The 12607-nt window shown below is 46.2% G+C and overlaps 1 protein-coding gene across 4 annotated transcripts in view; it reads right to left on the minus strand.

The window, feature by feature from the left end:
* Positions 1–12607, minus strand: part of NCKAP1 (NCK associated protein 1) — a 241185-nt gene that overhangs the window by 165702 nt on the left and 62876 nt on the right. For 2 of the 4 annotated variants that reach the window (XM_075317420.1, XM_075317418.1), the window contains 4 exons: positions 10957–11043; positions 9262–9318; positions 1505–1647; positions 1253–1343 (listed from right to left, as the gene is read on the minus strand). In XM_075317420.1, coding sequence (XP_075173535.1) covers positions 1253–1343; positions 1505–1647; positions 9262–9318; positions 10957–11043 — 378 coding nt within the window. Of the gene's footprint in view, positions 1–1252; positions 1344–1504; positions 1648–9261; positions 9319–10956; positions 11050–12607 lie in introns of all 4 variants that reach the window. The other 2 variants (XM_075317419.1, XM_075317417.1) reach the window with 1 other exon arrangement.

The raw sequence follows: 12607 nt of genomic DNA on the forward strand, positions 1-12607 counted from the left end.
GCAAAAATGAAAACTCAGACTTTGCTTGGGAAGCAAAGTCATGCAGTTTTCTGAGCAAAAACGCACCCGAAAACTGCGCAAAAACGCCGCGAAAAACGCACTGTGTGAACTTACCCTTAAGTTGTGGATCAGTCAAAACTCGGTCCTATCTGCCTTAGATAAGAAGCTTTCACTGTTTTCAAGGTCTTGGATGAATCCCAGACTTCTTGACAGTGCTTTTAACTGGTGCTTAAAGGAAATTGGCAGATATAGGGGTAATCTGAAGTTAAATTATATTTAAATGTGCTTTAGTTAGAATACTGGAGCAGCGGCTACAGAGAGAAAATTGAAGTTTTATTTTAACTGCAGCCGCTTGTTTTCAATCATCAGGGAGCGGTTACAGCATGTGCAGAGCAGTCTGCCAATCGATGTGTCAGGGAGTGACGATAGTGGGCTCACTGTGTACTAAGGGGAGACTGTGACCTGCTGCACCTCAGTGACTGCAGGCGAGCGGCTGCAGGGAGAATAGAACTTCATTTTTCTACAGTAAGCCGGCTAAGTAGGCTTTAAACGCTACCTTCAGATTAACCAAATATTCTCAGGTAAATAATGATCCTGGACATAACATTCCTTTAATGTCTTGCCTCAATCTTAATCTTGGCCTGCCACTGAGATTCACAGTTTTATTCCTCTAAGGCTAGCTAGTTTCACACATCCTTCTTTTCGCCGGTTTGGCGGATCCGGCGCACTCCAGTACAGTATGATACAGTACAATGGCAGCACAGCAACTTCCGGGTCACATGCTCCGGCCACATGACAGCATGTGACCGGAGCTTGTTCCACTGCCATTGTATTGTATACACTGTACTGGAGTGCACCGGATCCGCCAAACCGGCGAAATGAAGGATGTGTGAAACTAGCCTAAGCAGGGGCCGAACTACAAAAGGTTCAGGGGTTGCAATTGCACCCAGGCCCTAAAAGTCTCTTTGGCTTATATGAAAAGACTAATGCTATCAAAGACATGCAATTTTACATTAAGGCCCATGAGCTTCAAGTTACGCCACTGCCTCTAAGGCCACTACACAAATTAGAGGATAGTCAGTCAAATGATCGATCCGCTGACAGCCATCTCGGCCGCTTTGCCCATACACAGGACCGCTCGCTTGGCCGACTACTCCGGTGTTCTCTATGAATAGGCAACATGTGTTAAAAGTGATAGGAGAACATTTTAATGCACTGATCCAAAATTCTTGATTTTACCAATTATACTGACCTTACTGTGGGGTACAAACTCTTCCATCATCTTTTTAAGAGGATTTTCATAGTCTACGATCAGTTGTCCAAGTCGGGGATATTCTCGATCACTAAAAGGGCATAGAAAAGAATATAGCGCAATATATCAAATCTGAAGACAAAGGCAGCATTAAAATCTATAACATAAGTTTCTATTAAATGACCCCATGTCCTAAACACAGAGCAGCGTCTACAGAACGTCCTCAGAAATGCCGGCTCCAGACACACCTACCTGGCTCCGTGAGTCATTTCATGAGAGTAGTTGTACAGTCCTATAATTGCTTTCCTTTCCTCAATCCGAGACAGCATTATCATTAGTGTAGTGTAGGTTATGATCAAATCTAAATAGTTCTTGGTTAAATCAAAGTTGACAGTCTGCGGAAAAAGAACATTAAATAAATTAGCAGGTAGCATACAATCCCCAAGATAAAGGCGCTCTACGAGGCATCAGTATTGAAGTCTCCTGCATAGCGGCTGGTGCACTGGAGAAATGCTGCAGGTCATCTACTGTACAGAAATTCCTTAATAATGCAGTTAAAGGGATTTTTTTGCTATATAATCTGAGAGCAGCATGATGTAGGGGCAGAGACCCTGATTCCAACCATGTATCACTTAGTTTACTGGGTGCAGCAGTTATGATAGAGTTCTAGGTTTTTGTGCTACAGATCTAGCAGAACTCTGAATGGTGAGTTGTACATAACCCCGCCCACACCACTGATTGGCAGCTTTCTGCGTACACTGTATATTGGCAGAAAGCGGTGATTGGACAAGGAGGCATGAGACACCTAGTCGTCTAGTGAATCTCGTGCTGATAAAACACTAATTGTATTGAAACAGCAAAACAGTCAAGTGACATCATTGGAATCAGGGTCTGTAGATATATTCTGCTGCTCTCTTACATAGCAAATACCTGCAGACAGATTCCTTGTAAAATATAGGCACGATAACGCTCAACGTTTGTAATCATAAATCATTGTGCATGAGTAGTTAAAGGGGTTATACACACAACATCAAGTTATCTATCCACAGGACAGCAGTGGTGGTGTCTCACCAACAGGATATGCACTGACGGGAGAACTGGGAATTTTTACCCCGACTGCAGCTTTATCTATTCTCTATGGGACTGACGGACAAAAACTAGTGTAGCACTCGGCAGCCCCATAAGGAATGAATGCAGCGCAGGTTGAGCATGTCCACCCCGAACGAGGATACAAGATCCCCATACTGCCGATCAGTGGTGGTCCCAGCGGATGAACCCCATCAATTAACAAGTGATCACTTAAGGCTTTACTGAGTATATTTGGGCTTTTATGCTAAGAACACTCATCTGAAAAGGGATGTCAATGATATAAAATACAAGTCCCTGACACACTTAGTGGTCCCAACAAGACTTGATTTACTTTCCTGAAGCAATGACATGCAGGACATTCACAAGACTGGCTGCAAAAGACACATCAGCTACCGGATAGGCTAGAACAATTAAATTGTAAGTTATTTTATTTTTTCACACATGCAGGTTTTTAAAGGGAATCTTTGACCTGTTTTTTTTCCACCTAATCTAAAAGCAGCATAATGTAGGGGCAGAGATCCTGATTCCATGTGTCACTTACTGGGCTGCTTAGTGTAGTTTTGATAAAATCACTGATTAATCTGCAGATCATTACAGGACTACTTGGCCTGCTGTAAGGTAGTCCAGCACAATCATGAGCTCTGTGTAACTCCTAGTCTGCAGCAGAGAGTATAATGATTTTATCATAATGACAGCAAACAGCTCAGTAAGTGACACATCCCTGGAATCAGGGTCTCTGTCTCTACATTATGCTGCTCTCAGATGGGGTGAAAAACCTGGTGACAGAATCCCTTTAAGGCAGTCCCATTGATGCCTATGTATAACACGCAGCCCCTTGCCATGATGTCTGCCTTTCGTGGCTGGTGGTAAAGAGCTCACGTATATCAGTGTGGGCCTGCAGCGGCACGTCACTGGTGTCAAAAGTCAGTTCATGAAGTTTCTTCCCTAATAAATATTATCAACAATTGTGACTGGTATTATAGAAAAGTGGAGTGGAGCAAAGCAACAGAGACAAAGTGGAGACCACAAAGATACAGATCAGGGTCACCAAGGATCCGTATCTGGCATTAACAACAGCAAAATAACTGTCTGGCGCTTATTGGTACGGATTTCCTTGGTCCAGATGATGCATATAAGCCATACATCACCAAGCACAACGCCAAGTGTCGGATGAGGTGGTGTAAAGCAGCCGTTACTGATCTCTGGAGCAGTGGAAGCCAGGTTCTATGAAGCGATGACTCACGCTTCACTATCTGGCATCTGATGGATGAGCCTGGGTTTAGTGAATGCCAGGAAAGCATTACCCGCCTGACTACACAGTGCCAGCTGTAAAGTTTGATGGAGATGGAATCATTTTTCGGGGGTCGACCTAGGTCTCTTAATTAGATTGAAGGGAAATCTTATGCTTCAGCATACAAGACATTTTGGAGGGTTGTAGGTTCCCGTTTCGTGGGAAAAGTTTGGAGAAGACCATTTGTTGTTCCAGCATGACTGGGCCCAGTGCACGGAGGAATGTCCATGGTTAGGGAAAGTTGGTGTTGAACGTCTTGAGCCGTGACCTCCCCCATAATCAAACCAAAATAGTAATTGTGAGCCTGGCCCTGTCACCCCACATCAGGGTCTGACATCACAAATGGTCTTCTGGATGAAAGAAGGGGCAAAATATCACAAAGGCAAACCATAAAACTATAAAGACTTGTAGAAAACCCTTCCCAGAAGAGAAGAAGTCACAAATGAACCAATTCCATATGGATAATGCCTATAGACTTTCAATGTGAGGTCAAAAGCTGCTGCACATGTACGTTTCTCAAAACTTTTGTTTGTACAGTGCGTGTTTATATATATATATATATATATATATATATATATATATATATATACACATACATACATACATACATACATATATATATACACATATATATACATACTATATATATATATATATATATATATATATATATATATATATATATATATATATATATATATATATATATATATATATATATATATATATATATATATATATATATATATATATATATATATATATATATATATATATATATATATATATATATATATATACCGTGTTTCCCCGATAGTAAGACACCCCCGATAGTAAGAGACGTAGTGGGGGTTTTGGGGGGGTCGGCTAATGTAAGATGTACCCCGAAAGTAAGACGTAGTAAAAATTTTTTTTTTTTTCCTCTTTACAGTACAGTTACAGCGGCCGAGCGCTCAGATGAGCGCCCTGACATGCCGCCGGCAAAGCGCTCAGCTGAGCGCCCTAACATGGCGGCGGCCGAGCGCTCAGATGAGCACCCTGACATGCCGGCGGCAAAGCGTTCAGCTGAACGCCCTGACATGCCGCCGGCAAAGCGCTCAGCTGAGAGCTGACACATGCCGGCGGTCGGGCGCTCAGCTGAGCGCTCGGCTACCGAGAAATGTTGCAGTAATGTTGTCCATGGTCCATCAGGACCATGGACAACATACAAAATCACACAGCCTCAGTGCCCTCATGTGCAGCCGCTGGTGGTTAAGTTTCCTTAACTTGCGGTACACTTAGAGCGCAATCGTGGCAAGTCCCCATACAGTACATTGCATGGAGACTTGCTGCGATTGCTGTGGGATTTTTTCCAATATAAGACATACCCCGAAAGTAAGACATAGTGGCACTTTTTGTGGGTAAAAAGAAAGTAAGACACTGTCTTACTTTCGGGTAGACACTGTATATATATATATATATATATATATATATATATATATATATATATATATACACACACAAACACACATATATATATACATATATATACATATATATACACATATATATATATATACACACATATATATATATATACACATATATATATATATACACATATATATATATATATACACATATATATATATATATACACATATATATATATATATACACATATATATATATATATACACATATATATATATATATACACATATATATATATATATACACATATATATATATATATACACATATATATATATATATACACATATATATATATACACATATATATATATACACATATATATATATACACATATATATATATACACATATATATATATACACATATATATATATACACATATATATATATACACATATATATATATACACATATATATATATACACATATATATATATACACATATATATATATACACATATATATATATACACATATATATATATACACATATATATATATACACATATATATATATACACATATATATATATATACACATATATATATATACACATATATATATATACACATATATATATATATATATATATATATATATATATACACATTTTGGGGGAAAGTAGGGGGTGCGTCTTATAATCCGAATATACGGGGGGGGTGTGTATATATATATATATATACACACACTACAGAGTCCAGGGGAGGTGCGGGCAGCTCTGGAGCTCTGCTGGGGGACTTGTGAAAGCTGGGAGCAGCAGACTTTAATCTCCTGCACCCGCTCATATAATATGCACAGCTGCTGTCCACCACCATGGTGCTGAAAGTGCACCGCGGCGATAGGCTGGGGCAGCAGTGTATATTATATCTGCCTGCCCCTTCTTTGATTGCACATGCCCCCTCCCCCGTGTTAGCCATGTCCCCTATGCTGCTGCAAACAGTAAAATAATAAACTTTTTACTCACCTCCTCCAGCGTGTCTGCCCGGCCTCCCTCCTGCTGCTGTGATAAGGCACAAGAGATTTCACTCTGCCGTGCCGATCACATGACCGGCCGAGAACCAGGAAATGCAGGAGGCCGGAGATCAACCCCGAGGAGGGGGACACAGACAGGACAATGCTGGAGAAGGTAAGGAAAGTTTATTTTCCTAAAAGCAGCAGCATGGGGCGATATATAACACAGGGAGCTGTGTGCCAGCAATAGTGGGCCATGTGCCGCTACATGGGGCCGTGTGCCGCCACATGGGGCCATGTGCCAGCAATAGTGGGCCGTGTGCCGCCACATGGGGCCATGTGCCAGCAATAGTGGGCCGTGTGCCGCCACATGGGGCCGTGTGCCGCCACATGGGGCCGGGTGCCGCCACATGGGGCCGGGTGCCGCCACATGGGGCCATGTGCCAGCAATAGTGGGCTGTGTGCAGCCACATGGGGCCGTGTGCCACCACATGGGGCCATGTGCCAGCAATAGTGGGCTGTGTGCAGCCACATGGGGCCGTGTGCAGCCACATGGGGCCATGTGCCAGCAATAGTGGGCTGTGAGCAGCCACATGGGGCCGTGTGCCGCCACATGGGGCCATGTGCCAGCAATAGTGGGCCGTGTGCAGCCACATGGGGCCGTGTGCCGCCACATGGGGCCGTGTGCCGCCACATGGGGCCGTGTGCCGCCACATGGGGGCCGTGTGCCGCCACATGGGGCCGTGTGCCGCCACATGGGGCCGTGTGCCGCCACATGGGGCCGTGTGCCGCCACATGGGGCCGTGTGCCGCCACATGGGGCCATGTGCCAGCAATAGTGGGCTGTGTGCAGCCACATGGGGCCATGTGCCGCCACATGGGGCCATGTGCCAGCAATAGTGGGCTGTGTGCAGCCACATGGGGCCGTGTGCCGCCACATGGGGCCATGTGCCGCCACATGGGGCCATGTGCCAGCAATAGTGGGCCGTGTGCAGCCACATGGGGCCGTGTGCAGCCACATGGGGCCGGGTGCCGCCACATGGGGCCGGGTGCCGCCACATGGGGCCGGGTGCCGCCACATGGGGCCGGGTGCCGCCACATGGGGCCGGGTGCCGCCACATGGGGCCGGGTGCCGCCACATGGGGCCGGGTGCCGCCACATGGGGCCGGGTGCCGCCACATGGGGCCGGGTGCCGCCACATGGGGCCATGTGCCAGCAATAGTGGGCTGTGTGCAGCCACATGGGGCCATGTGCCGCCACATGGGGCCATGTGCCGCCACATGGGGCCATGTGCCAGCAATAGTGGGCTGTGTGCAGCCACATGGGGCCGTGTGCCGCCACATGGGGCCATGTGCCGCCACATGGGGCCATGTGCCAGCAATAGTGGGCCGTGTGCAGCCACATGGGGCCGTGTGCAGCCACATGGGGCCGGGTGCCGCCACATGGGGCCGGGTGCCGCCACATGGGGCCGGGTGCCGCCACATGGGGCCGGGTGCCGCCACATGGGGCCGGGTGCCGCCACATGGGGCCGGGTGCCGCCACATGGGGCCGGGTGCCGCCACATGGGGCCGGGTGCCGCCACATGGGGCCGGGTGCCGCCACATGGGGCCGGGTGCCGCCACATGGGGCCGGGTGCCGCCACATGGGGCCGGGTGCCGCCACATGGGGCTATGTGCCAGCAATAGTGGGCTGTGTGCAGCCACATGGGGCCGTGTGCCGCCACATGGGGCCATGTGCCAGCAATAGTGGGCCGTGTGCAGCCACATGGGGCCGTGTGCAGCCACATGGGGCCGTGTGCAGCCACATGGGGCCATGTGCCAGCAATAGTGGGCCGTGTGCAGCCACATGAGGCCATGTGCCAGCAATAGTGGGCCATGTGCCGCCACATGGGGCCGTGTGCCGCCACATGGGGCCGTATGCCGCCACATGGGGCCATGTGCCAGCAATAGTGTGCCGTGTGCAGCCACATGGGGCCGTGTGCAGCCACATGGGGCCGTGTGCAGCCACATGGGGCCGTGTGCAGCCACATGGGGCCGTGTGCAGCCACATGGGGCCGTGTGCAGCCACATGGGGCCGTGTGCAGCCACATGGGGCCGTGTGCAGCCACATGGGGCCGTGTGCAGCCACATGGGGCCGTGTGCAGCCACATGGGGCCGTGTGCAGCCACATGGGGCCGTGTGCAGCCACATGGGGCCGTGTGCAGCCACAGGGGGCCGTGTGCCGCCACAGGGGGCCGTGTGCCGCCACAGTGGGCCGTGTGCCGCCACAGTGGGCCGTGTGCCGCCACAGTGGGCCGTGTGCCAGCCACAGTGGGCTGTGTGCCAGCCATAGAGGATGTGTGCCAGGCATAGGGGACATGTGGCATCACTGGGCCATATCCAGATTCAGAGGGCTAATTTTAGGATGGGGGGGGCTATGAGGGACATATACCCTATATGATTTGTCAGACGGACACTGGCATTATAAGACGGACCCCATTTATTAAAAAATTCTCTATTCCTTCACCAAATTTGGGGGTGCGTCTTATAATCAGGTGCGTCTTATAAAGCGAAAAATACGGTACATACATATATATATATATATATATATACATACATATATATATATATATATATATATATATATATACACATATATATACATACATATATATACATACATATATATACATATATATACACATATATACATACATATATATATATACACATATATATACATACATATATATATACACATATACACACATATATACATACATACATACATATATATACACACATATATACATACATACATACATATATATACACACATATATATATATATATATATATATATATATATATACACACACACACACACACACACACACACACACACACACACACACATATATATATATACACACACGGTGGTCCAAATGTAGGTGGACAGTGTGTGTGATAGGGTTATCAAACACAGTGTAAAGTGAAACTGACTCAGTTGCCCTTAGCAACCAATCAGATTCCACTTTTCACAGTCTCTTTGGAAAATGAAAGGTGGAATCTGATTGGTTGCTAAGGGCAACTGAGTCAGTTTCACTTTACACCATGTTTGATAACCCTGTTGCACACACTGTTCACCTACTTTTGGACCACCCCTGTATATACACGGTATATATTATGAAGAATAGTAGGAAAAAAATCACTTATACTTACAATATCAAAGAAAACTTGACACACGTCGATAGTGTTAAGTAGCTCACACACGTGATCCTTAAAATAGAAAAAAAAAACAGATTAATACATAATTTCTATCCAGGGGACATGAGAAGTTACTGTACAACACCTAAATTACAGCAAAAAGTAACTAAACATGTGAAATGTACACAGGGATTAAAGGGAACCTGTCACCAGATTTATCTATAAGCTGTGGCCACCACCAGTGATCTCTTATATAGGGCATTCCAGATACTGTATATAAGAGCCCAGGCCGCTGTGTATAACATAAGAACACCTTTATAATACTCACCTAGAGGGCGGTCCGGTCTGATGGGTGTCGCTGCTCTCTGTCTTGTACCTGCTCTCTGTTGTGACCGCCGTCCTCCTCCTCAGCCCAGTGTGGTTAACGTGTCCTACATCATCCACAGAAGGTGGCATTGAGGTCCTGCACAGGCGCACTTGTCTCTGCCCAGCTGGGGCAGATCAAAATACTGTAGTGCACATGTGCAGGCGGTCTTTCACCTTTCCTCGCGCCTGCACATTACAGTACTTTGCGCTGTCCTCAGCAGGGCAGAGAGAAGTGCGCCTGCGCAGGACCACAATGCCGGCCTGTGTAGATGATGTAGGTCTCGTCATCCACAAAGGACTGAGAAGAGACGGCGATCTCAGCAGAGAGGAGGCGCCAATCCATGAGCATTGACCCCCATCGGACCAGACCGCTACCTAGATGAGTAGAATAAAGGTGTTTTTTACATTATACAGCATGGCCTGGGCTCTTATATATATAGTATTCCAGAATACTGGTATATAAGAGCTCACGGTTGGTGGCTGCAGCTGATAAGGGATAAACCTGGTGACAGGTTCCCTTTAAAGATGAACTCGGAGACAGATTGAAACCGTTTGTGTGGACCCAACTAAAAGGCTGAACTTGTCCTTAATTCTGCCTTAAAATAATAGAGAAAAATTAAGTATGTTGATTAGCTACAATTGCGAATATATGCTACAGTAAGGGAATATCCTAACTATATACTTTTGCCAGTAACAGATAATGACAATTGATATATTATATATACAAAAGGAACTAAGGGGTTAAGAATATAAACTTCTAACACTTCTATCTTGACAGCATTCTTACTTTGCAGCATTTATTCCACATCTGCCCAAAACTTTTGCACATTTCTATATGTAAAATGTTCATTTCTTTATTGCTCATATGGTCCCACTGTAACAAGGGCATTCATAGAAATCGTCTCTGTATAGTGACAGCAGTCAGTGGCAGAGTGGACCTGGGTCTGCAGAGGCCAGCAGCTCTGATGCACCGGGTAGAGACCTGGCAATCATGGGATTGCCAGGTCCTGAAGAAGCATCTTCAATGCGAAACTTCTGTTTGTTGCATTGACCTTTTTTGAGGTTCCAACAAGAGAGAAGACAGAAGCGGCTAGGGTCATAAGCCATTCCTGACAGCCGGGAGTGGGCTATGCTCCTGGTGGATTACCCTACGCGGTAAGCTTACAATGAAGTGGGGATAAAGCCAGGACTAAGCGGCGAAACCTTACGGCGCTTAGTCATTATTGGGTTAAACTATAGGTTACTTTCTGATGGCACATTCCCTTTAAGTGAGGCAAGTAGTTTACTAAGTATGTGATCCCCAACAAGAGCCACTGTTACATATGGGAATAAGCCAAAACTTACCTTAAATTCCATAACATCCACAAAAGTGAAGTAGTAAAGTGCCAAATTTTTCAGAATCTCGGACTTCTCTTTTTGGAGTTGTGCAAGCTGTTGCTGCAAAATTTGGGATACAAATATTTAAAATATTTAAATATTATATTAATAATAAATATAATAATATTTATATTTATTTTATTAGTCTAATATTATGGAGCTAGACTTCTAAAAACGAGGCATACTAATCATACGGCCGACTACTTGCAGGTTAGGTTATCCTAGATATATATATCCGATATCATACTTACCAACCGACTAGCAATACACAAGGCTTATACATTTATTTATAGACTGTTAGGTAGCATGTTATATGCAGAGAATGGAAGAAACAAAAAAGCAACTGTCTATAAAGGGACAAAGCTGAGTCAATAGAAAGCTACAGCAAAGGTAGAAGCAAAGGACACGTAAGATTCTGAACTTACCAAACAGAATATCCAGGCAAAGCCACGTCACGCATGCAAAATAAATGCAGATACAAACATAAAATACAGTAAAACTAGAACTAGAGAATCACAATACGACAAAAGCAAAGAAAACAAGAGAAAAAATAAAAGCAAAAGACTTGTTAGACACGAGAGAATAATGAGCAAGGCATAGAGATATTAGGGGTAAGATACGTCTACACAGAAATGTGGACACACAATGAGGCCATGAGAGGAAAGCAAAGCAAGGAGATCGCGTCACGAAAAGAAAGGATGGAGCCGATCTGGGACTGTATGCAATGTAAGCACTATCGAGAAAGAGACCTAACACAACAGTGCCAGGTGACACGCACATACATCTGTAGGAAACCATCGCTTTCTATAAGAAGAACATCCAAACATCCCAAAAATGACTTATGACGACGTGAATTAGGCTAGTTTCACACTTGCGTTGAACGGCATCCGTTGCGTGACAGATGCAACGGATGCGTTGCATATAATGGCACAACGGATGCAACGGATCGTACAAAACAACGGAAAGCTTTTTTTTTCTTCTTCTTCTTTACAGTTTTAAAGACAGCAGACTATTGTGAAAGATCAGCTGATCACCCGGCTGCCCGGCGCTCAGCTGATCACTCTCACATGCCGGCGGCCGGGCGCTCAGCTGATCACTCTCACATGCCGGAGGCCAGGCGCTCAGCTGATTGCTCTCACATGCCGGCTGCCGGGCGCTGAGCCGAGCGCTCTCAATAGCCGGCTGCCGGGCGCTCAGCCGAGCGCTCTCAATAGCCGGCTGCCGGGCGCTCAGCCGAGCGCTCTCAATAGCCGGCTGCCGGGCGCTCAGCTGATTGCTCTCACATGCCGGCTGCCGGGCGCTGAGCCGAGCGCTCTCAATAGCCGGCTGCCGGGCGCTCAGCCGAGCGCTCTCAATAGCCGGCTGCCGGGCGCTCAGCCGAGCGCTCTCAATAGCCGGCTGCCGGGCGCTCAGCTGAGCGCTCTCAATAGCCGGCTGCCGGGCGCTCAGCTGAGAGCACTCAATAGCCGGCTGCCGGGCGCTCAGCTGAGAGCTCTCAATAGCCGGCTGCCGGGCGCTCAGCTGAGAGCTCTCAATAGCCGGCTGCCGGGCGCTCAGCTCAGCTGAACAAAATAAAGTTTCTGTGATTAAAAAAAAAATAAAAAAAATGAGCATGCGC

This window comes from Anomaloglossus baeobatrachus, chromosome 7 (assembly GCF_048569485.1).
Source record: "Anomaloglossus baeobatrachus isolate aAnoBae1 chromosome 7, aAnoBae1.hap1, whole genome shotgun sequence".
Taxonomy (NCBI): Eukaryota; Metazoa; Chordata; class Amphibia; order Anura; family Aromobatidae; genus Anomaloglossus; species Anomaloglossus baeobatrachus.